Source organism: Elgaria multicarinata, chromosome 5, assembly GCF_023053635.1.
Source record: "Elgaria multicarinata webbii isolate HBS135686 ecotype San Diego chromosome 5, rElgMul1.1.pri, whole genome shotgun sequence".
Lineage (NCBI taxonomy): Eukaryota > Metazoa > Chordata > Lepidosauria > Squamata > Anguidae > Elgaria > Elgaria multicarinata.
This window is the reverse complement of record NC_086175.1, coordinates 72,564,211-72,591,295: the sequence shown is the minus strand read 5'-3', so window position 1 is coordinate 72,591,295 and position 27,085 is coordinate 72,564,211. Positions and strand designations below refer to the sequence as shown.

The 27,085-nt window shown below is 41.4% G+C and overlaps 1 protein-coding gene across 2 annotated transcripts in view; it reads left to right on the top strand.

Annotated features, from left to right (window-relative positions):
• The window catches only part of DYRK1A (dual specificity tyrosine phosphorylation regulated kinase 1A), a 134,298-nt gene extending 112,189 nt beyond the window's left edge, over nt 1-22,109 (top strand). For both annotated transcript variants that reach the window (XM_063126630.1, XM_063126631.1), the window contains exons 4-12: nt 966-1,058; nt 2,314-2,502; nt 5,999-6,146; nt 14,369-14,655; nt 16,199-16,345; nt 16,586-16,726; nt 17,526-17,832; nt 18,101-18,225; nt 18,792-22,109. In XM_063126630.1, coding sequence (XP_062982700.1) covers nt 966-1,058; nt 2,314-2,502; nt 5,999-6,146; nt 14,369-14,655; nt 16,199-16,345; nt 16,586-16,726; nt 17,526-17,832; nt 18,101-18,225; nt 18,792-19,415 — 2,061 coding nt within the window. In that variant the 3' untranslated portion in view covers nt 19,416-22,109. The remainder of the gene's footprint in view (nt 1-965; nt 1,059-2,313; nt 2,503-5,998; nt 6,147-14,368; nt 14,656-16,198; nt 16,346-16,585; nt 16,727-17,525; nt 17,833-18,100; nt 18,226-18,791) is intronic.
• Nucleotides 22,110-27,085: the final 4,976 nt, after the last annotated feature.

The window sequence follows — 27,085 nt, the reverse complement described above, 5'->3', positions numbered from 1 at the left end:
TGCAGAGTTATTTTATAATAAAATCATGATTGTTTGCATACTGAGCATTTTAACCACCCTTATCTTTGAAGTATAATTGAACATAAAGACTATGGCACAAGTAATTTTAATCTTTTTTTTTTTTTAACCTGAAAGAGAATGTGATCAATTGGCATGGCTCCATGTTTGCAATACTGATCAGTTAGACCTATAGTCAAAAGTTTGGCTGAATCACAATCACAAGCCCATATGCTCCCTTCCCTACCTTCTTGTCAACACAGTATCTCCTGTTTCTAGATCTTTTCTGTAGTTTGTAAGGAACCGCTCACTTCATCTTTTCCATTAGCCACTCCATCTTTCATGCCTTGTACATTATATGTTTGAAAACTTTCTATCCACTTCTGTCTTTGCTACTCCACACACAAAAATAGCATGTCAGGAAGGCTAGGCTGAACTTTCTTCCTTGACATGCTAATTTTTAGATGTTCATGGTGCTTGTTTAAATGGGGTGGGTGGAGTGGGTAGATTTAACATACTGTCCTCTTTTCTTCCACCCAAAGTTGTATGGTCAGGAACATTGTTTATTTCTGGATCTGCAGGATGGATAAATTGGCCCATATTTTCAAAACACTTTAATTTCAGAAGAACATGTGTGTCAGACTTAAAAGAAAGAAGGACAGAGATTTTTCTAGTTGTGTTCTGTTTTTAATAAAACAGTTTTCCTAGTTAAGGCAGAATGTGAGAAACAAAACATACTATATTTGTATAGACAAACAAACCCTGCCAGTTCTATTGGGTGTAATGAAGCTATTTAAGTGATCTTAGTAATTTTGTCTTTGAATGAAGGGATGTGTTTCTAGTATTACCAGAAATATTATATCATATATTTGTATGATGTGTAACAGTGTAGTACATTATTTTTGGATATTTCCCCCCCCCCAAAAAAAAATCTGTTTAAGGTAATGTCTGATATTGCTATTTTACAGAGGCGGATGCCCCAAACTTTCCGTGATCCAGCAACTGCTCCTCTGAGGAAATTATCCGTGGATTTGATAAAAACATACAAACATATTAATGAGGTAAAATCTACGTAATATTTTTTTCTAGTTTTATATTGCTGCAGACTGTTGAATAGTCATATGTTGTGTTCTTCAAAGGAATACCTGCTACTTGAATAGCATTTGGAGAAGCGAAAAAAAGCTGTCTAAGAAAGGTATTCATCTAAAAACTACTAAATGTTAACTTAAACCAGTTGCACGTGCAACATACTGTTCACTGTTTTTATAGTTACTTGGACTTCTGATGTCTCATAATTTTGCATGGCTAAAAATAATTCTCTCAAGTTTGAAATGATACACATTTTATAGATCCCTGCAAATTTCATTTTATAGATACATCTAAAAATTAAAAATTATAGCTTCATTTTGTGAATTGGATAGTACAAGTAGCAGCTGCGACAAAATATTGCAGTAGATCTGGAGATGTGGACATTTGTGGGGCATATTCTTTAGACCCTTCTCTGAGCCAGGTGGAGAATGAAAAACCTTCTCTTCCTGTAGTCAGGCTCTCTTCTATGGCAGGTAACCAATCCGCTGCCTTTCAAGGCAGGGTACAAAACTAGGGAGATTTACTTCTCCTTCCCTAAGCTAGGAGGACAGTACAAAAATCTTTCTGGATGGTAGCCAGGCTTATATCACACAGTCAGCAAACCCATGATAGGTAAAAGCTGTCCTGCACCCTCTCCTTCCCTTCTGACTGTAAGCAATTCCCTGATGGGAACGAAGACCAGGGCTCTCACTGACACAGCCAGGGCAACCTAAATAGCTCCACCTTCACTCTCCTGCTTCTTCAAGCCAACCATCTAGCGATAGGGGAGGATAGAACCGATGCAGATGCCTCACTTCTAGCACAGAGCAGAAAAATTGCTAATGATAATGGAGCAGAGTGAGAGCTTATGCCTTCTCTCTGCACTCATGTAGGTAAAATTCCACAGCAATGTGATAGCAGCATGTATGCACAGTCCTCTTTTACCCTCTATTAAAAGAAGTGATTTATTTGCCAGCTTTTGGAAGTGTTGTATTTCTACATTTTTGGGTTCACCCAAGCATATAGGAAGCTTTGCCTTGGGTTTCTGTGGCCCTGTTTTGCCTCCAAAGTGATTGGTATGTGGCCACTGAAACATTTCCCTCTTTTTCTTTGGGTGAGTGGATAAAGCAGTGTATTAAAACAACAATAAAAACATTGGTGGGAGTATATGTAACACTATATTAATCTGTATTGTAATAGTTTTGATTCAAGTTCACTTCATTCTGTAATGGTGTTTCCTAATCTCAGGTTTACTATGCAAAAAAGAAGCGGCGACACCAACAGGGTCAAGGAGATGATTCTAGTCACAAAAAGGAGCGGAAGGTTTACAATGACGGATATGATGATGATAACTATGACTACATTGTGAAAAATGGGGAAAAATGGATGGATCGCTATGAAATTGACTCTTTAATAGGCAAAGGTTCATTTGGACAGGTAATGCATGCTAGATTGGAAAATCATGAATTTAAGTTATAAGCAACTTGAAGAAACAGCCTAAAGACCTTTTAATTTTAAGCATGGCAAGTTCTAGCCACTCTCTGCACAAACCACTTCACCATTTATATATAATCTGGTTTATCAAATTGGAAAAAAGATAGTTATCAGGTTGATCCAGTAATGGCTGTGCATTGTCCTAAATAAAGCTATGAGCAGGGGTCTACATTATGGCCCAGCTTGGTAGTCAAGCATTAATTTCTTTTAGCCAGCTGTTTAGTCCAGTCCCATCATGATAGTGCAATAATATATGCATTTATCCAGAAGATATTGTCTGATTAAATTATCTAACTCAATCCTATACATGCATGCCCGGGAGTAAACCCCATTTAACTCAGTGGGGTTTACTTCAGAACACACACATGCATGATTGCGCTGTCAAGTTTTATGTAGATTAATGAACACAATATTTTTATTCCATTTATTTGACTGATTTTCCTGCTTTTCAGATTCTTAGGACTGTACTTTTCCCCAACAAATAAATATATATTTAATATAAGCCCAATTATTGAACAATATTTACACTGTTGACTTCTAGTACAAAGCTGAAAATTTAGATTTTGTCTAGTTAAATGGCTATTTGAATTTTTTGTCTTAAGAATTTTTAGTACAAGGTTGGCAGAAAAATGGGGCAAAGACCAAACATTTATGACATGACTGCAGTCCTATACATACTTACCTGGCAGTAAGTTTTATTGACGTCAGTGATTCTAGCTTCTGGATGCACCTGTAAAACACATTAGATTGGTTTGCACATAATGCTAAACCATAATTTAGCATTATGAACATGAACAGGAAGGTGACTGTGGGTGTGTTCAGACGACCCTTATAGTCCACTCCATGGATCAGTATTTCCATGTTGCGCTTGGGCGACATGCTAATACTCATCCGTGGAATTAGGCTATAAGGCAGAGTTGGCTATTCCACTCTTCCCTCCTCCACCCTCCCTACTGAATGGTGGCGCAGGATCCCCCTTACCGTATCGGGGCGCCACCATTCTGTGGAAAGGGGGAGAAAGAAGCCTCTCGTTGCTGCAGTGGCACTTGTGGCGCATGTCCCTCTGTGGCTGCTGTTTCGGGCTGCAGCAGCCATGGAGGGACACGTGCTGCATTGCTGGCCCCTTGCCCATTTGCCGAGGCCAGAGATAGCTGTCAGCTCCCACTACCCTAGGCATCAAAACAACTGGGACAGGACACCAGTCGGAGGGATACCACCCCCGGACCGGGGATGGTATCCCTTTGCGTCGCGTCCTGTCCCATTATTTTTGAGGCTGACAATGGGCAAGAGAGGCATGGGTTTCTGCCACTCTTGCCTCACAACTCTGCAGGCAGGGGAAATAATCCATGGAGCCTGACAGATGACACAATCAGCGGTTGTGCAGATGAACAACTCTGCACAGCGTTGATTATTGGAGTTGGGCGGTTTTTGCCCCACAGACAACACAATACTAAGTCATTATTATTATTATTATTTATTTATATAGCGCCATCAATGTACATGGTGCTGTACAGAGTAAAACAATAAAATAGCAAGTCCCTGCCGCATATTTAATCTATTGTGGACTATTGTGTTGTCCGGACCCAGTTATAGTGAGGTGCTGGGCTCAACCACTCCTCTCATGCAGCTAGAAGGAGGATCAAGTTTCACTTCAGCAGATTCCTGGCTTATTCTTATGTGCAAACAAGAAATTGTGGTTTAAAATAAACTTTAGTGAATTACTAAACAAGCCAACTTCAAACCCTGGATTGTTTTTGTGGTTTAGCAAACTAACGTTTATTTCAAACCACAATTCCTGGTTCTCATGTAACAACAAACCAGGCATCTGCTAAGCAAAACTGAAGCCTGGTATATTTCTTCTCTTGGTTGTTTTGGAAGAGGTATGGGAGTGTGTCAGCTGTATAATTTGTACAGGCTCATTTCTGCTCATGCATGTAACGCTAAACCATTGCTTAGCGTTACATGCAGATGTAGCTATAGAGCTTTAACAAAGGCCGTTTTTCAGCCAGCTTGGAATGCAACCTTTAACTTTTAATTAGAAATGCAAATGATCTTACAAAGAACTGTTACCATTTAAAGTGTTAGGCTGAAGTAGGAATCTCATCAAGTTAGGATAAATGCTTTCAGTTCTCAGGGACTGCAGACCAAACCTTCCATTCCGTTAGCCTAGCTTTTAATCTGGTTCTTGGCTTCCTCCGGTTGATTAGCATAGACAGTCCAGAACATCTGAAGAACACCAGGTTGGAGAAGGTTGAGGTAATCTGTAGGGGTGTGCACAGACCCCCCGCTCCGCCCTGCGGGCTGATCCGAAAATTTCGGATCAGCCCGTGCAGCTCCGCCCATAATCCGCTCCTCTTTGCCGCGGCGCTCCGGCTCCGAATCGGAGTTCCTCAGTGGAGGGGAGTGGTGCCAGGTAAGGCTGGGAGAGGAGGGCAGGGGGGGTTACCGGGCCCTGCCGCCGTCGCCGCCCGTGCGGCGACAGCGGCAGAGCCCAGTAAGGGACCAAGGGGGAGGGGGGCCTTACCTGCCTCCGTCCGTGGTCCCTCGGCTTCTTCAATTGAGCCCGCGGTTCAGCCAGGAAGTCTGGGCCGCAAGTGCGGCCCAGACTTCCTGGCTGAACCGCGGGCTCAATTGAAGAAGCCGAGGGACCACGGACGGAGGCAGGTAAGGGAGAGGAGGGGGAGTTACCGGGCCCTGTTGCAGTCGCCGCATGGGCGACAGCGGCAGGGCCCGGTAAACCCCACTTACTTTTCTGGTGGAGCTCCGGATTGAGGCGAAGGATCCGCCTTCACCTCGATCTTCTTTGCCACGCTCCGCCGGCCCCCCAATCCTCTTCGCCTCCGCCTTAAGGGGAGGCGAAGCACCCCGCTCCGCTTCTAATTCGCCGGTCCGATTAGAAGCGGAGCACATCCCTAGTAATCTGTCACAGACAAGTGATTGCTACATCCAACTTTGTGTGAATGGATTTCTGCTTTCTCTCCTATCTCCTGCATGTCCTGCGCACCCCTGAAATCTGCTCCAGAGTGTCCTGCAACCCTCTAGCTGGTTTGAGAGGTTGTGGAGGGCATTCCAGGGGAAGAAGGAATACGTTCCACAAGCAGTGTCTGTTCCTCTTTTAGACAGCTATGATCTCATCCAGCCTTAAAACCCAAAAGCCTCATCCTCTCATTCCTTTGGCAGAGTAGGGAGGGCCCATCACCATAATTACACCGGCTACTGGCTTTGTCAAAGCCTGGGTATGAGAGACCATTTGGTTCATTATTTGGATTATCTAAATAAAATACTTCTTCAAAGCAACAGAACTTCAATGATTGCATTATTGAAGTTCTGTTGCTTTGAAGAAGTATTTTATTTAGATAATGGGTATTGTGTTTGAGAACTTAAGATACAAATAATGCAATGATATATATATATTTAGTATGGCTTTTTTATTCTACAGGTTGTAAAGGCATATGATCGTGTGGAACAAGAGTGGGTGGCTATTAAAATTATAAAAAACAAGAAGGCTTTCCTAAATCAAGCCCAGATTGAAGTGCGACTTCTAGAGCTTATGAACAAACATGACACCGAAATGAAATACTATATAGGTATTAAAATATTTTTTCTGCCACTTTTGCATTCCTGAGAGCCTTATAGCTCCATATTGTCTCTTTATTATCATAATGTTTAAAATTATATTATCATTTTCTTTTTAAGGTAGTTAAGTTACATTCTTCAATAGAAAAAAATCCGTTGATCTTTGTAAATGTGCACTTCGTGCCTCATTTGGAAAAGCTGTTTAAAGAGATTTCATTTAAACTTTCCTCTAATTTCTTGGACTCCTGATGCCTTATGTATCTCCTCTAGATCTGTTTTGGCTACATTGGAGGGACAATCTATAAGTGCAAAATAGCTCTAATTTCCTCTTAAGTGATATTCAAAAACTGGATATTTCAGATGATTGTAGCTACCTTATTCAGAGTATCACCTCAGTGAATTGCACACAGATTGTAGAAGGTATCCTGGGTTGATTCCAAATTGTCCTCATTGATACTCTTGCTGTAAGTGTGGGAGTTTGACAGCTATGTGATCTCCAGCTGTTTCAACAATTGTCCATGTATGTTGATTGCCCATTTTTCTTTATGGTCCCTGTGCCTCACACATATGGGAATCTTTGGGAATCTTCTATAACTGAGGATTTTTTGGTGGGAACCCTGTCCCAAAATTTGATTGTGCATGCTCCAACAGGTTCCTGCCTATTCCTGAGTTCTTTGTCGACTGCCATTGTAGTAGCACTTAATGGAAGGGATTTCTTGAGTTTTGCTATTGCTGAAGAGAAATTCTTTCTTTTACTCTGGATTCTTTCTCTATATCTTCTTGTTTCCTTCAAACTTTACAGTTTGCATTTTCTTTTCTCCCAGTTGGCTGCAATCTTTTTGGTTGAGAAACACCTTTGGGCATATGGCCATTAAGGCCCCTTTTAGGAAGTGCATACGTTGTGGTAGTAAACTTCCTTATGTGTAGTCTGCTTGGGAGAAGGGCATATTGTGGAGATGTGCCATCATTGCATGTCCTTCACCAAGCAGACAAGAAAAAAACAGGTGCAGACAGACTCAGAGCAGTTCTGCGGGAATGAGCTCTTAAGGCTACTGAGGTACCGAGACCAGTTCCGTCATCGACTGTGACCTCTTCTTTTCATGTTAAGAAAGATAGAAGAGACTTGCAGGTCAGTGCTGAAGTATGGGCGGAAGAGCCTCAGTCAAAATCAGCTCTGGCTCTAGACATGGGCTGTTCTGACCCCACTACCCCAGGCTGGTCTTTGACTGCCTCTTTGGCACAAAAATTGTCCAAGAAGGCCTGGATGTCAGAGCCCTCAGATATTTACAAAAAGAAGAGGAGGGAGTCGGAAAAGGCTGTAGCTCCTGCAGTATCAATCTAGCTGTGCATGCTGTTGTTAAATTCACCAATCCCTATGGCGATTGAGCCCTTAGTATCAACATCAGTACCAAGGCCAGAGATAATGATACCAGGACCTGTGGCATCGATGTATGAGGGAAATATCAGAGACTCTGCTCCCACTCAACAACGTGATCAATGGAGCAGAGTTGAAAGGAGTGAGTGGGTCTGCTTCCTGCAGTCAGTGTTGTTTGCATCTTCTCAGAGACAAGTTGGAGTTTCGGAATCACAATGCCAAGAATTTTAGGAAACGTCTTCATCTCCCCACTCTGACTGGGAGAGAGTGTCAGAATGGTCTCTGCCCCCTCACAGAGGTTATGTGTGGGATGACTGGGACTACTATAGACACCCTCAGTATTACCATGCCCCTTATGAATGCCCAGAACCGCAGGGATATCAGCACTCTGTACTGGAGGAGTTTGTTATGCCCCCCCCCCCCCCGTCAAGGCTGACTTCTTCAAGGATGCTTCTGGGCTCAAGAAGACCAGACCCAGCCACTATACAAGTTCCGCCACAGGGCTCTATTCTATCCCCCATGCTGTTCAACATCTATATAATGAAGCCGCTGGGTGAAGTCATTAGGGGTTTGGGGGTTGGGTGCCATCAGTATGCTGATGATACTCCGCTCTGCTTTTCCTTTTCGTAAGAATTAGCTGGGGTGGTGAAAGTGCTGGACCAGTGCCTGGAGGCTGTAATGGGCTGGATGAGGCCTAATAAACTGAAGCTGAATCCTATAAGGCAGAATAAGGTGGAAGCTCTGTGGAACAATGGTTCCTGAGTCCGGGAATTGGGTAAACATGTTCTGGATGGGGCTGCTCTCCCTCTGAAGGAGCAGATGCGTAGCTTGGGAGTATTCCTAGTGCATAGCTTGGAATAGTTAGGGACAGCTTTGGCTGATCTGGCAGCTACAGCCGTTCGTGGACAGGGACAACTTAGCCACAGTAGTCCATGCGCTGGCAACTATTTAAACAACTAAAAACAATTTCAATAAACAATTTCAATAATAGAGCTGTTCAAGACTACTGACATAAATGCTCCATCATATGTCATTAAATACTTGGGAGTAGGGGGCAGTCTTAACCTGGTGCCAAAAGGGTAACAATGTTAGTGCCAGGCAGGCCTTGGTAGGGAACCTGTTCCATAGTCAGGGGCCCACCACTGAGAAAACTCTCTCACTTGATGCCACCTTCTGAGTCTCCCTTGGAGGAAGGGCCCAGATGTTGATTGTAGTGTCTGGGTAGGTTCAGGTCCTTTAGGAAACGTAACTCTCTGTTGACTGGTCATTGTTGCTATTCTCAACAGTTTTATTGAATAATATGAGTGATGTGAGTCGCTTTGGGGGACAATTATTTTCTGAAGAGCAGGATACAATAAGTAAATAAAAGAAATTAGTAAATTGTATTTATCTAGAAATGCACAGTGTACAATTACTAAGGAATGGTTTAAAGCAGACATGGGCAACTTGCGGCCCTCCAGTTGTTTTAGCCTACAATTCCCATCAGACCTCACTATTGACTATGTGGACTAGGACTGATGGGGGTTCTAGGCTGAAATATCTGGAGGGCCACAAATTGCCCAACCCTAATGTAAAATATAAATGTTCTTCTTCGTGGTCTCTATGCATCACACATATGGGCTCTGTGCCCGCGCGGAAACCTGAACCGGAACCTCAAATAGCTAAATATAACATTTTAGGCGGGAACCATCCCCTAGCGCTACTGCGCATGTGCATGCGGTTCCCGCCTATACCTCAGTTCTTCTTCATCCGGCATTGTGGCTAGACCTAGAAACCGACCTCTTAACCTTTTTGTGAGCTTTTCCTCTTACTTACCTTAGATTCATAGTTTTTATTCTTCTATCCTGTCTCTGACTTCTTTCTTTCTATCTTAAAAAAAAAAAAAGTTGTTAGAATTTCATTCTTTCGATTTCGTCGCGATCCGCGAGTCGCTAGGGCCTCCTGGGCCTATGGCAGTAAAGGCTCCTTTCACGAAATGTGTTAGCTGCCGGGCTAAACTCCCTCCGACTGACAGCCATTCGCTCTGCATAATTGTCTTGGCATGGGACATAAGGTTGAAACTTGCCACCGCTGTATGTCTTTTACCAAGCAGACGCGCAAAAATCGGGCCGATCAATTGAGAGCCATTCTGTGGGAAAAAGCCCTCAAGGCTACCGACGCTCCTAGACAAAGGGATATGGACAAACTTTCAGTTCCAAAGAAAACCATTACTCTTACCCAACAGAGTATCGAGGAAGATCAGAGCTCTGGCGTACAAACGTTCATCATCTCAGAAACGACCGTGGCAGAAAAGAGGATGGACATACCCCTCACGCCTGGTTGTTCTTTGGTGAGTTCCGTGGGTAAAAAAATATCCAAGAAAGCCCGGACCCCAAAGTCTGCTGAATTGCAGAAAAGGAAGAAAAAGAGAAAGGACTCTAACAAATCTTCTTTGCCGCGTGGTTCGTCGATACCGACCGCTACGGTACCGAGTCGGCCGACATCGATACCGACCTCGCTACCGAGACCTTTGGAATCAATCTCAGAGGGCGAAATTAGAGACTCGACGCCGACAAGATTGGTACAGTGTAATATGCCACTGTGTGAGCAAGCTGCTATAGAACCTGATAGGCAATCACAATTAAATATGCCTCCAGTTTCCCCAGTCAGGTCTAGGTCACCCAGACCCATGACTTACAGGGAGTGATCATATTCACCTCGCTCGGATTGGGACAGACACTCAGGCTATGCTGACCCCTATAGACATCATGAATGGGGAGATTGGGAATACTACCACCCACGTACCTACTTTCCAGTAGACGACTATCAGTATTGATACCGACAACTGACAGGGAGCCAATTTGCTCAACCTCCACCGTAAGATTTATGCCTCCACTTCTTTAGGTTTGCGTGCTGCCACCTACCAGGCAACTATGGCACACTACCAAGTTTTTCTGTGGGAAAAAATTGGATCACTCTGTGATTACTTACCTGATGATAAAAGGGAGTTAGCCAGAGTCTTCCAAGCAGAAGCATCGGCCATTGCCAAACAACAACTCAGTACTGCTAGACACCAGACAGACTGTGACTCTAAAGCTATGATGGGCTCCATAGCCTTACACAGGCATGCATGGCTCAGGTCAGCAGGGTTAAGTAATGAGACTAGAACGCGCATTGAAAACTTACCTTTTGATGGCGAAGGTCTTTTCAATTCCAAAACAGATGAGGCGATGGACTCCATACATAAAGCTCGTACAACAGCAAAAAGAATGGGTTTCTCAGCACCAGCCATTCAATACAGACCAAGACGATGGTCTAGACAACCCTACACCCAACAGCAGCGCTTGCAGTACGATAAGCAGCCTAGACAGTAGCAGCAGCAGCTCCAGAGGAAGCGATCCTACCCTCCTCGATACCAGCAGACCCGTCACCAACCACACTTTGGGAAGAAGCAGCGCCTTTGACTGCCTTTACCCGTACTCACCACCATTCGGGAAATGACTTCAACAATTCATCCAACAATGGGAGGTCATAACCACGGACTCTTGGGTTCTTACCATCATCCGCAATGGATACAGTATCGAGTTCGACACCCCTCCTCCTTTTTCGGGAATAAAGATAACGGCACCCTCGATTCCACTTTCCCAAGAAATACAGACTCTCCTCGAGAAAGGAGCTGTCTCTTACGTACCAACTCCCCAGATCAGTCAGGGCTTTTATTCCCATTACTTTACCGTCCTGAAGAAAGATGGGGGTCTTCGGCCGATATTAGACCTAAGGCAACTGAACACCTTTATCATTTCAAAAAAATTCTGTATGATTACGGTGGCATCTGTTCTACAACTACTACACAAGGGCGTCTGGTTTGCAGTAATAGATCTGAAGGATGCTTACTTCCATATTCCCATCAGGTAGTCAAGTCAGCCTTTCCTCCGCTTTTTAGTTGGGGACCAGCCATTCCAGTTCACCGTTCTCCCATTCAGACTCGCAACAGCCCCTCGAGTGTTCAAGAAAATCATGTCAGTAGTCTGCGCATATCTCAGGCAACAAGCCATCTCTGTATACCCCTACATCGACGACTGGCTACTGGTGGCAGAGGACAGCGCTACCCTCCAAGGGAATATTGCCATTGCCTTGCAGCTCCTCGACAGTTTGGGGCTCTGGGTAAATCTAGAAAAATCTATCCTAACACCTCGAATGAGAATAGACTTCATAGGTGTCACCCTGTCGTCGATGGATGGGAGAGCCTACCTCCTGAAGTTGAGAGCTACAGTCTTACGCAGACTAGTCCTCAATATCAAACGTCGCCCCTTCACTACAGCATGGACGATACAGAGGCTACTGGGATTAATGTCAGCAACTACTGCAGTCATCAAGTTTGCGAGGCTATGGATGAGAATCCTTCAAAACTGGTTTCTCAGGACCTTCGATCTCCGTACTGATGCCCGACGAACTCAACTGTCCCTACCATCTTCGGTACAGTCATCCCTCCTGTGGTGGCTGCTAGACAAGAATCTCCTCAAGGGAGTTCCCTTTCACAGTCCCACACCATCAAGGACGGCCACTACCGATGCCTCCTTAATAGGATGGGGCGCTCACTGCGACTCTCTCCTGGTTCAGGGCCGATGGTCCAGGTCACAGAAAGATGAGCATATCAACCATCTCGAATTGCTAACGGTGGAGAGGGCGTTGAAAGCCTTCACACTGATCCTGGAAAGACGCAGTGTACTCGTCGCTACCGACAACACCACTGTTGTTTGTTACCTCAACAGGCAGGGTGGCACAAGATCTCATCCCCTGACACGATCAACCCTACACATCTGGAACTGGTGCATAAGGAGAAACATCCTTTTGACTGCCATCCATGTAGCGGGAAAGAAAAACACCATGGCGGATTTCTTAAGCAGATCCTTCCATACCAAACACGAGTGGGAACTCGATGTTGGGACCAGGGAAGATCTTTTTCGATACTGGGGGTTCCTGATGGTCGATGTCTTTCCTTCGGAAACCAATGTGGTATGTCCCAAGTTCTGCAGCGGAGCAGGCAGAGGAAGGAACTCTCTGGGGGACGCATTCACCAGGACGTGGAAAGGGATACTGGTCTACATGTTTCCACCATTTCCACTCCTAACTCGTGTACTAGCCAAGATCCAAATGGACAAATCAGACTGCATCTTGATAGGCCCTTGGTGGCCTTGACAACCGTGGTTCTCCCACGTCTTACAGCTGTCGAACCACAATTACATAAAGCTTCCATTGATACCGACACTGCTGACTCGGGATGGAGGCAGTATTCGACATCCAGACTTGTCGACACTGAAAATGACGGCATGGAATCGATAAAATATTGCTAGGTTCTCGTAAGCTATTGACCAGAAGATCATATGCCAGCAAATGGAAGAGATTCTCTATTTTCTCAAAGAACAAAACCCTTCAACCCGACTTTTGCACTATTTTTGACATTTTGGAGTACCTACTCTCTTTGCACCAACGGGGTTTAAAGCTGTCATCGATAAGGATCCATCTAGCTGCTATATCGGCGTCACATAGGGGCATCGACAACTTCTCACCCTTCTCTCACCCGGTAACAAAGAAATTTTTACGGGGACTGAAAAACTCGATACCGACAACTAAACACATAGTTCCAGCTTGGAGCCTGTTGGTAGTACTGCATGCTCTGACAAGGAACCCTTTCGAGCCATTGGCCACTATTGACCTAGACCGTTGTCCTTTAAGATCGTGTTCCTTGTAGCAATAACTTCTGCACGACGTGCAAGCGAGCTTAGGGCTCTGAGAGTTGATCCACCTTACCTAACCTTTCATAGAGATAAGGTTGTACTCCATACTGACATAGCCTTCCTCCCTAAGGTAGTGTCGGCTTTTCACACCATGCAGGATATTGTGCTACCTGCTTTCTTTCCTAATCCTACAACTCCAGTGGACTCTATGTTGCATCTGTTGGATGTGAGAAGAGCTCTTGCTTTCTATAAGGCACGGACTGAAAATTTTAGGAAGACAAAGCAGCTTTTTGTTTGCTATGGGGAACCCTGTAAAGGTCTCCCTATCTCCTGTCAGCGACTATCGCACTGGATAACTCAGACTATTGAGATGGCTTATTCTTTGTCAAGCATGCAGTTGTCAGACACTGTGACAGCCTACTTAACTAGGGCTGTGGCAACTTCTGTGGCTTTTTGTAGGGGTATCCCTCTACAAGATTTATGCAAAGCAGCAACGTGGTCAACCCCATCCACGTTTTTCAGACATCCATGCAAGGCGGGATTGTTCCTTTGGAAGAGCGGTCCTCTCAGAAATACTAAGATGACACACCAACCCACCTCCAGGTAGGTCAGCTTGTTAATCGCCCATATGTGTGATGCATAGAGACCACGAAGAAGAAATTCAGGTTGTTTACCTGTAACTGTAGTTCTTCGAGTGGTCATCTATGCATTCACACAACCCACCCACCATCCCCTCTTGGTGGTGTGTTTTGATACTTTCTTTGATTATATTATATTATCTTTTGTACATATGTTTATGGGGCCACAATGTCGGACTCCTGTAAACTGAGGTATAGGCGGGAACCGCGTGCACATGCGCACTAGCGCTGGGGGATGGTTCCCTCCTAAAATGTTATATTTAGCTATCTGAGGTTCCGGTTCAGGTCTCCGCGTGGGCGCAGAGCCCATATGTGTGAATGCATAGATGACCACTCGAAGAACTATAGTTACAGGTAAGCAACCTGAATTTTCAGTGAATAGACTACCTTAGAAACTAATAATATATATTAAAAGTTATTATTGTGAACGATGTTAAATACTATCAGATGATTTTCAATTTTGGGAATACACTTTTAATTTAATTATTTTCTTCTTTTTCTAGTGCATTTGAAGCGTCATTTTATGTTCCGAAACCATCTCTGTTTAGTTTTTGAAATGCTTTCCTACAACCTTTATGATCTGTTGCGGAACACAAACTTCAGAGGGGTTTCATTGAACTTGACGCGAAAGTTTGCACAACAGATGTGCACTGCATTGCTTTTTCTTGCAACTCCTGAACTTAGCATCATTCACTGTGATCTAAAACCTGAGAATATCTTGCTCTGTAACCCCAAACGAAGCGCTATCAAAATAGTTGATTTTGGCAGTTCTTGCCAACTTGGTCAGAGGGTGAGTATTAATTATTAACATTTAATCTAGGACAATTTGAAAAGCAATATCTATTTCAGGGTATCTTGTCTTTTTATTTATAGTAATTAGTGTAGCTCAGCAAATAAAGTACCGTATTTCTTCGATTGTAAGACGCCATTGATTCTAAGACGCACACTAATTTCAGTACCACCAACAGGGAAAATAAAGCTTTGATTCGAAGAAAAAATAAATGTCTTTGAACATCTTTTATGAATAGAATTTCTTAGAATATCTTAGAATTTCTTAGAAAGAGCTGGGTTTTGGGGCCACTGGGCTGGGAGGGGCTTAGGGGTAAGCAAAAAACCAGGCGCTTACCCTCCCAGCTCCTCCTCCCGGCTCGCGGCTGCTGCAGGAACTTCCTCTTTTGGAGGCCTGCCTGCACGAGGAGGAGAGAGACGACTGGAGCTGGAGCTGCCGCGTGAGAGCAGCTTCGGTGGAGCAGCACTTCTTTAGCCTCTGGGCACAGGTTTTTCCGCGGGCGTGAGGAGTTCCAGGCGGGACGCGCGCTTCCCAGCGCGGTGGCTGGGGGGGGACCCGGTGCTGGGGGTGGGTGGGTGAGCCTCCTGACTCTTGGAGCCGCGTGTCTTCCCGGCGCGGCTGATGAGGGCCGGAGCTACACGGGGCACGCTATAGGCCCCAATCAGCCTGCAAAGCAATCTTAAAAAGCCCTGCTTGCTCAGCTTTCTAAAAGCAATAAAGCTAGAGAGAATGGATGTTTCAGACCCTTTTTTAATAGTATAGAGTCTTTTTGCATCTACCATATTGCTTCGATTCTAAGACGCACCCCATTTTTAGAGCTGTTTATTTAGGGAAAAAAGTGCATCTTAGAATCGAAGAAATACGGTAATTTCAGAATTTGTATGGAAGAAGAATTTGAACAAGTCCTTCTGCAACTATGCTAGGACTTCCAGGGTTTATCTTGGTTTTTCCTAAACAGACTTTAAAAATGTGCAATACGTATTCATTTAGCTTGGGATTCCATGAGAGTGAATCATAATAATTTAAAATAAAATCAGTGCCTGCAGTCTAATGCACATGTTATCGCCAGTGTGTTAATACTTCGCTTTTCTAAAAAGATTAGCACATTGCAACATCTACATTGCATTCAAGATATCTGCTGGTTTGAATGTCAAAGTAGTTTCATTTTGGAAGGAAGATTTGAAGCCACAACTATCTAACATATAAACTTTTAACGTTTTTAAAAGTTTCGTGGAGCTGCTTGTTAAAAGTTGTAATTTTAGCATAAAATAAGTTATTCTGCTTCAGAACACAATAGCAAAATAATGTTACAATTTGAATGAAACAAAATATTTTAAAGTTATTCTATTTTGTTGATAACATGTTTAGAGTTTTCTGCTTTTAAAACATAATTACCAAGGTTTCTAACAATTTTTTTTATTTCTCCCCTTACCTTATACTTCAAATATTATTATAAATAATAATAATAATAGTTGTAAAACGTTAATTTCTAAGCTGGAAATGGAAGTTTAAGTTATCAAATACCTTTGTTCTTAAAATGCAGATATACCAGTATATCCAGAGTCGCTTTTATCGATCACCAGAGGTGCTATTGGGAATGCCTTATGATCTTGCAATAGACATGTGGTCCCTTGGTTGTATCTTAGTAGAAATGCACACTGGAGAACCCCTCTTCAGTGGAGCAAATGAGGTACGTAATTCTGAAAAGATTAATCTTTGATGCTGTAAAGCAGACATACTTAGTATCATCTGGAATTGGCAGTATAAATGATTGTGCAAGCTAACCTTACTTTGTTTCTTTGAGTGCCCCAACTATTTAAAACAAGAAGTACAATCATCTCCACATGTTCATGTTATGTTGATCTGTCTAGTACTGCCCTTTTATAGATCCCCCTCCCTTCTAATTCATTCCTTTTCCCCATCTAAATAGGTGGATCAAATGAACAAAATAGTGGAGGTTTTGGGTATAGCACCTGCTCACATTCTTGACCAAGCACCAAAAGCAAGAAAGTTCTTTGAGAAGTTGCCAGATGGCACTTGGAACTTAAAGAAGACCAAAGATGGGAAAAGGGTAAGTAGTTATTTTGAACCTAATACCTAAACTCATTTTTGTAGCTTCCATTGATGTAAATAAGAACTCTAAGGCTGCATGCCTATGGGCCTGTTCAGACAACATGCTAAGCCATGGTTAGGCCACTAACCTTTTTATAGCAAATCGTTAGTGAGTGTGTTATGTAGCCACCATGGTTAGGAATGGTTCACACAACACACTGAGCTATAAGCTCAAAATGCTTAACCACTGTGGCTTAGTATGTCGTCTGAACAGGATCAGAACCTACTTACCTGGGAATAAGTATGTTTTCTTGGTTGGGTTTCAGTTGGTACAGCTCGAGGACATTGACAGGGTGCTTGGACAGGTTCATGCAACCACCTCTGTATTTGATCTTTCCCCCTCTTGGCTAATAAAACCCAGCAGGGTTGGAACAGCTGGCTAGGCCATGAAAGTGATTAATGCCTCTCTGCGAGAGGGAGTGGTCCCGGGCCATCTGAAAGAGGCATTAGTGAGACCACTCCTGAAGAAATCTTCCCTGAACCTGGAAAATCTTTATAACTATAGGCCAGTGGCAAGTGTTCCACTGTACTTAGCTTTAGACATTGTATCATAAATACAATATTTGTTTATTGCATTCATTTTAAATACAGAGTCTTTAAATTCAACAATAAAAATAAAATCTAAATATTAGAATATTGTCAGTAATATTTTAAGAATTGTTAATGTTCAGAATTTGTAGCCAAATTGATGCGTGGTTGTACTAGAAAGCAACTATGCAATTTTTAGGAAATGTAAGGAATTTCTAATGTCCCAACAGGAGTACAAACCACCTGGAACCCGTAAACTTCACAATATACTTGGAGTTGAAACAGGAGGACCAGGGGGACGTCGTGCTGGTGAATCGGGTCATACTGTAGCTGACTACTTGAAGTTCAAAGACCTCATCTTAAGGATGCTTGACTATGATCCGAAAACCCGAATTCAACCTTATTATGCCCTGCAGCACAGTTTCTTTAAGAAAACAGCAGATGAAGGTACAAATACAAGCAACAGTGTATCTACAAGTCCTGCTATGGAGCAGTCGCAGTCTTCAGGAACCACTTCTAGCACATCTTCAAGCTCAGGTACTTTCTTATTGTCCCATTAGTATTTTAGAAACAAACTAAGGCTTTACAGGAATATTTAATGACTGGATAAAAATGTTTTTGTTTCTATAATCTTAAATCTGGTCCCTCTGAAGATTTCAGTCAGCTTCTAAGTTTTCCTTTTCTTGGTAATAACAGTCTCTAATTTGCTATGCATCAGAAAACAGTTTTGGGGTTTAGCTTTCCTTTCCTGTCTTAATATGAAAATGTCTGATTTTCCATACATTGTTTTCTTTAAACTTAAAAGGTGGCTCTTCTGGGACAAGCAACAGTGGAAGGGCGCGGTCAGATCCAACACATCAACATCGACATAGTGGTGGACATTTCACTGCTGCTGTGCAAGCTATGGATTGTGAAACACACAGTCCACAGGTAAGACTCTTGAAGTGTCTTTTAACTAAGAATCAGAGAATTAAAATGACCAAATAGTCCAATGGAGACATCACATTAGAGCAATGACCTTGATCACTTTTGCAATTTATCACATTGTTTTTCTACTTTGAAATTTAAATTGTTTCCAAGGCAGTTAATAGTTCTTTGTAGCTCAAAAGCTTATCAAACTGCTACCATTCAAACCACTGTATGCTTGAATGCAAGAGCTGCTGCTATGGGCGGTATAGAAATGAAATAAATAAAATAAAATAATAATAAATCTAGGAATGTGTGAACAGTGGACTAATACATTTCTGAATACTTATATACTAGACTGAACTAGAACTTTATTATATTCTAGTATGTGGACACTACTAAAGTGTTCATATATCATTTTTAAATGCTCATGATGAAATTTACTTGTATTTTTCTTGACAAATATAGGCAAGATGCCATCATATTTTATTTTGTTCACATATAGTCTTCCATCTATTTAAAACACTTGTCTTGGTATATTTAACTTGAAGGGTATGACATTGAATGACATCACACTTTTTTAATTATAGGTTCGACAGCAGTTTCCTCCTCCTCTCGGTTGGACAGGCACTGAAGCTCCTACACAAGTTACTGTTGAAACCCATCCAGTTCAAGAAACCTCCTTCCATGTCACCCCTCAGCAACAGAATGCATTACATCATCATCATGGAAACACCTCACACCATCATCACCATCATCACCACCATCACCACCATCATGGACAGCAGGCCTTGGGTAGCCGGACCAGGCCAAGGGTCTACAATTCTCCAACAAACAGCTCCTCCACCCAGGATTCTATGGAGGTGGGTCATAGTCACCACTCCATGACATCCCTGTCTTCCTCGACTACTTCTTCCTCTACATCTTCCTCCTCAACTGGTAATCAAGGCAATCAAGCCTATCAGAACCGCCCAGTGGCTGCTAATACATTGGACTTTGGACAAAATGGAGCTATGGACGTCAATTTAACAGTCTACTCTAATCCGCGCCAAGAAACTGGCATAGCAGGACATCCAACATACCAATTTTCTGCCAATACAGGTCCTGCTCATTATATGACTGAAGGACACCTTGCAATGAGGCAGGGAATTGATAGGGAAGAGTCTCCCATGACAGGAGTTTGTGTTCAGCAAAGTCCTGTGGCTAGCTCGTGACTAAACTGAAACAAGTTTGTTTCTTGTGTGTTTTTATAGAAGTGGTGTTTTTCCAAAAAAAGTTCAAAGCTGCTTGAATCAGAAGGAGATAGACTTACTGAACCGCTACAGGAGAGCAAAGCTGACTATTTTTTTAAACTTGAACAGATTGCAAAGGGACAGTGAAGTTTTTAGAGCGATGTCCATACCTATCCTAGATAACTCTGAGGTGATGTCTCACCTTGTTGCCCCTATTTTAATTACCACAACCAGGTCATAGATTTTCTTGCCCTCATTCAGCAGGGGTAAATGTTCAAATGTTGGTCTTAGTTGCAAACAGATTTTTAAAGTCACTGCCCAGGATCATATAAATGGGCATTTTGAGTTTTTGTTTTGTTTTGTTTTTTTAAATATGGAGAGAGGGGGAGTAATATGAGTTTTAATTTCCCAAACGTACATGAGCGAAAAGGCAGTAAGTACTGTAAGGAAGAGGGACCTTCAGATTACAAAATATAATATTCAGCTGTAAAAAGGGACGGTTGTAATGGTGTTCATGAGGCACATTAAGCATGCTAAGTGGCGGTGATCAGGACTCTCCTTGTCTGAACCTACTGAGAATCAAAGCAGCAATTATAATGGGATTCTGTGTCTCTCATATTTGAGACCACAATCAGCTAGTATTGGAATATGACTGGTCTTGTAACTAAGGTGCACTGAGAAGCAATCAACAGGTTGGTCTTGGCCAGTCCAGGGGAAGTCTTAAGTGGTGGTCTTTGGGATAACCTTTGGCCTTATGGATTTGGACTCTAAGTTAGAAGAGCCTACCATTTCAGATGCAATCACTTTTGGACATGCTTTTGCAGACAGTCCTTAATGCTGAAAACACAGAGAATGGGTAATTCAAGAGGCCTTTCTTTTAAAATAGACTTTTGTGACCCACTTATTGTAAGGTATTGCAAGGTCACTTTGCGTGTGTCATAAAGTTGACTTCCTTATTGGTTGAAGGTCACAGGAGTAGTGGTTTGCTTTTGATGGAAATAGCTACAACTGTGTCCCTCCCTGCTTTTTACTTTTTTCCTTCCCCCCTTTTTCTTTTATCTCTTCTTCTTCTTCTTCTTCTTCTTCTTCTTCTTCTTCTTCTTCTTCTTCTTCTTCTTCTTCTTCTTTTTCTGGGCACGTGGTTTCTCCACCATTTCTTCTGCACAAAGATGTCTTCTGTTCATCCTGAACATTTTTAAAAATGCAGAATTTTATGTGACTGCTTTTTTGCCTCACAATTATGCTGTGAATTTTACAAAAATTTATTTTCTTTTTTGATAATTTATTGTACCAAAGCTGTTTTTATAGCACATAGATGTCTGTAACCAATAATGTAGCAGTTCTGCACTTTGACACAAGGTGTAACTAGACCATTTTTAAATGTCAGTTGAAAATTATGGCTGTACTATTGCTTAAACAAAACTGGAACTGTTGTTGAATTCATAGCCAATACATTTGCAGCAATCTGTGTACTGAACATGATAGATTTGACATCTAATTCAAGACTATAATAACATCTGTTACATTATAAATGTGTTCAGGCTTCTGAAAGTAAAAGGGACACTAGATCCAGAAGCTATGAAACCAGCAGTTGATTCTTGTATTCCTTATTAGCATAAATGTAAACTCGAAGGCAAGACCTTGATTGCATGAACAGGTCCAAGACACTAGTATGTGTAAAGCAAAAAGCTCACGTGAGACCTGAGGTTAGCAGGCTGTACTTAACAGGTGCCTAATTTTTGGGTTCTGCTGCCTTAATATAACACAGTCAGCTTGGCAGTTGCTAAACTTCTGGACCCATTCAAAGATTTTAAAATTATGGATAAAACCACAGTAAATTAAATTAAGTAATTGGGGTACTGAAGTGATTAGGTTTCCCAGATTAACGCTGCTTGCCCTTTACGTGAACAGAAGCAGTAATCTACCTCTGCCAGTAAACCGGTTACAAAAGGTCATTCAGCAGAAAACCATGTACTTCATACTGGGTCAGTTTCATATGGCCGACTAGGTCAGTTCTTCTGAACAAAAGGTGTTCTTATTCTTTTTCTTCTTCCTTTTAACCAGTCCTCACAATGGCAGCAGAGAGGCTGAATACAGTGCAAGTGTGAAAGAATGCTTTGGGAATTATCAGTTTTTGTAAATCCACTTTTTTTGATCGAGGGATCTATATTTCTTCTGTACTGAAATGTCAAGCCTACGAATTAAAATACTTTTGAACTTTTGTAGTTCAAAGACGTTTGGTGAGTGAAAGGCTGTCATCTTAGAAATGGAACACTGAGCTTAGCAATACAAAAAGGAATCCAGTACTTACTGCTGTCTAGGAATATAAGGGTAACAAATATGGGTAACTTTTTTTTTTCCTGTGCTGGTTGCCACACCTTAGCAAACACCAAAAATTAATACTGTTTTTAACCTACATAATGAAAAATCATAAACTCCAGTGCTTCTGCATACTGTGTTATGTTACAGTCCAGTTTTGTGTGCTTTACTACACAGTTTGGTTACAGGACTTCTGTGCATTGTAAACATAAACAGCATGGAAAAGGTTAAATACCTGTGTTCAGATTGTAAGATCTAGTCCGGACTTGCTGTGTATATTGTAACGTTAAATGAAAAGACAAGCCCTTTGTATTATAGTCATGCAGTCTTATGTATGATAAACAGTTGAATAATTTGTCCTCAGACTCTTTACTGTGCTTTAAAAAAATAATTTAAGACAAAAATGTAAACATAGTAAAATCTTCCTATGCAATTAACCTACTTCAAGGCCTCGTCTGCTAGGTATGATTATAGTCAGCATGTAAATATTACATACATTTGACACAGATTTTAAATGATTATGGAAGTAAAACTTGGAGGCTTAATACATTATTTGAGTTTTTAATTGAAATAATAGCAAGGTACTTATGAAATGCCTACGCCTTCATCTCTGCTTGTTTCTAATTGAAAGATGGCATTATTTCTAGTCAGCAAATTGTATACACATTCGTATCCAATCGATATTTATTGATTTATTTAGATAATGTCTAAACAAAAATCTGACAGTAGTATACAACAAGAATTGGTCCTCCCTCCACAAGCTTATTAACTAAAAGCACAGAGCTACAGGAATGCACTTCCCCTTCATTTATTTATACTACTGCCAACTAAAGAAAATGTTTTTAAATGAAAAACATGATTTTTAAGATTTCATACTACCTTCTATTGAAAATGACCTAATTTATCCCATCATAAACTAGTTAGCACTTTTTGTCTGCTATCCTTCCTCACAAGATACACCTGTTTTGAGTTTAGATTTGTATGCCCCTCTCCTCAATCACTATAACTTCTGGCAGCTGTGGTAAACTCTTGCACCCCAAAAGTAATGAAACATGCTTTTGTTTTGTCTAACCTAGCTCATAAAACAGGTCATATACATGTACTCAGTACTCCAAGTCTCAGCCTGGTACTAAGCTAGTCTAAGGGCACAATTTATAGCAATGGAGGTGTAGCCACCCTCCTATGGAGGGATTGGCAAACAGCTGGCAGTCTTTCTGTGGAACTATGCATGTATGAGGATGGATAATGTCTTACCTTCTTATTAAGATGATGTGATACAAAATCCTGCACAAACACTTAATGATCTAATTTCACTTTGTTGTAAGATATTAAAGATGAGAAGTGGCAGATTCCTCCCCTTTAGGCTGAGAGACATAACAAAGGCATGACCATGGTCTATTTTTAGGCAGTTTAGCTGGTTCTTTCTTACACTGTAAGCCATATGACAGATCTTAAAAGCAGGCCTGCACAAAATGTAGCCTCATCTGTGCAAATGTGTGGGCTTTCCCCATGGCTGCTCACTCAACTGTTTTTCCAACTCCGCTCTTTTTCAAAATTTCCGTAAAGTTATATTTTCCTCCTCTTTTCTTTCACCTTACCTCTCATTGGCCCCAGTATTCATTCCTTCTCAAAATGGCCATGGCATTGCATCATCCCTCTTTATAAGAAGTCAAGTATTGCTTCTCCAAAGATTTGACAAGTTCCTTGACATTGTACCATCTGGTCGCCATAGTAAAGGTTATTTGCTTTATTGTTATGTATCATTTAGGTAAATTTATAATGTGGCTTCCGGGACTCTGGACCCAGGTTATTTCATGATTTAACCAGCAAATTGATTTGGGGCTGGAAATAATAATAATAATAATAATAATATAATATTTATTTCTCACCCACCTCTCCCTTTGGATCAAGGTGGGGAACAACTTTAGTACAGGAATCAACACATTTTAAAAATTCTTGATTTTACATTAATCTGGGTAGGCCTGCCAGAAAAGGCTAGTCTTTAAAGCTGCCTTAAAATCACAGGGAGAGTTAATATTACGAATTTCCTTCGGCCAGCCGTTCCATAATCTAGGGGCGACAGAAGAAAAGGTCCTCTGGGAAACTGATGTCAGCCTAGTCTTGGCTGACTGAAGTAAGTTCTCCCCAGAGGACCTGTGTGCGGGGTGGACTGTATGGGAGAAGGCGATCCCGCAGGTAACCTGGACCCAAACCATTTAGGGCTTTAAAGGTAATGACCAACACTTTGTACTTTGCCCAGAAACTAATTGGCAGCCAGTGGAGTGATTTTAATGTTGGGGTAATATGCTCACCCCTAGATGTACTGGTGACCAACCTGGCTGCCATATTTTGAACTAGTTGAAGTTTCCAAACTAGGTACAGTGGTAGCCCTATGTACAGCGCATTGCAGAAGTCAAGCCTTGGGGTTACCAGCGCATGCACAACTGTCTTTAGGTCTTCTGACTCTAAGAAGGCGTGCAACTGGCCTATCAGCCGAAGCTGATAGTAGGCACTCCTGGCCTTCGTGTTTATCTGAGCTGTCATTTGGAGCAACGGATCCAGGAGCACCCCCAAACTGCGAACACAGTCTTTCTGGGGGAGTGTAGCCCCATCCAGAATATAATTAGAAGCCAGTGCAGTTCTCTGTCCACAGGTAATATGCGTTCTTTTCAGTCAGTTCCCAATAACAGCCTCATAGTTACATCTGGATGAGTTAAAAATTCCAAGCAGTATTCAAAGGAAGCCCTGTATAGAGTATATTGTAGTAGACCGATCCAGACATTATCAATGCACATAGCCTCTCCCCTTAATTTGACTTCTTTACATCACTTATTGGTACAAAACTATTCAGTTCAGTCAATCAAGTAATTTGCTCATTAATTTTTTAAAATAAAATTGAATGACATCAAGACTAACATAGAACAGTTGCACAATAAAATAAAACCCAAGCTTCTAGTTGCTGTATTCTGGAGGTCAATATTTTTCAGCATTCCTGCAATGCTGGAATTTCTCTCATAATCTCAGCCCCTAGTGATTATTCAAACTGAAAGATAAAACCTTCCTTTGCTCATATACATTGACCTAGCATCTTCCTGTTAGGTTGGCTAGGTTGCTCCTTTGTAGAAGGTTGTGTGAAAGTTTATGTAGAGAAGTGTTTATCTGTCCATGTTACTCGAAAGACAGTTAAATCTGTGTGTGTGTGTGCGCGCGCGAATGGATGGATGGATGTTACCATGATCTAGAGATGGGTGAAACTGTCAATTTCAGTCTCTCAGTTTCTCACAGCTCCAATATTATGTTAGTTTTGTCTCGTTCCTGCAGTAGCTTGTGATGATTTTTTAAAGTCCACATGAAAATTTTCCTGTGCATTTCTCCATTGAATAAGTAGTTGTGTACATGATTGCCCCTGTCATAATGCATTTTTGTATATTATTTTCACTTTTGTGCACATTTTTGTGCAAATTTCTTGCTATTAGAGTGCTTTTGTACATATTTTTAAAACTGGAGAACTGTGTCACAAAATTTGGAGAAGTGCAAATACCAAAGAATAACTGTTTTGATTGACATAGTGGCTCAGGAAGTGCAAATTAAATAGGTTTGCACTGAAATGTGAGCCAAATTTCTCCCTCAACTCTACTATGAGTGCTACCCAACTGGTATCTATAGCAGTCACATCAAAAGGTGCATGAATCTAATAAAGCCATGTTGGTTTCACTCCTTTGGGTTAATTTTAGTTTTTCCATAATAATGTGCAAAACCAAACACTAAAAAAAACACATGTATTCCTTGGGCAATGACAGCTCTACAGTGCTGCCTCAAAGCCTGCAAAGCTATCATCCATATGCAAGCGCAGTAAGTATTAAGGAAATTAACTTCCCACAGAATGCTAACTGTATACATAGAAATATATTGGAGCTAGATCCTTCCTGATCTGCCTTAAAAGTTCAATGTTGTATTTAGACCCCGATCATAGGTAGCTTTCGTTATTGGGATGTGAAAATTTTGCTGAAGTATATCTGCTACAGGACAATGTGACTAGAACTTCAGACATTATATACTGAATGTATACCGGAAGTTTGTTTTGTTTTGTTTTAGTGTATCTGCTTGGTTTTAACAATTTATGGTAAGTGAGGCAGCAGTAAAGGCCAGCAGAATTCTTGTTAAGAGAAAATGACATATTGAACAATCAGTAACATATCAGGTTTTTTAAGTTGTAAATCTCTCGTTTTTTGGTATGTGCCAATTATGCATGTGAAGTAGAAGAAGCCAAGCTAAATAAAATACAGGGGAAGGTTGAAATAATTCTCAGTTATTAGATCTGATTTATACTTCTAGTTATTATAGTCTAGATTTATAGTATTAGCTTTATGGCCAGAGCATCTGTACATTCAAATATGTCCTGTTTGCAGGGTTGGTTTTTTACTATCCTTTTTGAACAAAACAAGAGGTACATTCTGGAAGTAGTTTTTGCTGCTTCAGACACAAAGTAAGAAGCCTTCTTTGCGCATTGTAATTTTTCAATTTCTGCCTCCATGTCCTGAGGAAAGAGACTTTGCTCTTTTACTCTGATTGCTATTTCAATGCTAGGAAGCCCTTCACAAATAGGTATACACCAGTCTTCCCCACGCTGAGGCCCTCCAGATGTACTACAGCTTCCATGGTCAGTAACCATGGTGATGGGATGATGGGGGTTGCAGTCCAACATCTGAAAGGCATAATATTGGGAAAGGCTTGCATACATCCATACTCTAATTGAAAATGCAGCTTACATTTTCCTTAAAATCGTTTGTGCGCATGTCTGTGAACGCTTTACTCACTTGTGCAAAGCTATTTATTAAATGTCTTACCATCTGGAGAAGAAATCTATTAAAAGTGCTTCAACAATTATTTTTTAAAGAAGGATTTAAAGTTCTCTGAAATATTTTTTAAAAATGGTTACATTCCTATTAGGCTTTGTTTGAAGTTTCCTCCCTATTGCCATCTAGAGGTAGCTACTTCACATTGCTTGATGGTTCACGAGAAAAACTGAAAACTAGACAAAATTGCTACTGAATATTTCAGCTATGGTTTGTTCAAATAATAATAATAATAAGCTTAGTTGCTGGACACTCCAGAAGAAAATATATTTTTTACTCTTTGTGGTTATGCTCAAAGTGTCCCATTTATGTTGTAGCTACAGCCAAACTGCATCAGAATCAGAGATGCTAAAATGATAGGTTTTGATCATGTTCAGAAATGAGATGCACTAATTTATTATATTTATTGATTATGTTTTTGGTAATCTTTCTTGATTTTTTTCCTACTACAGCTTATGGTTTGAACAATAATATTTG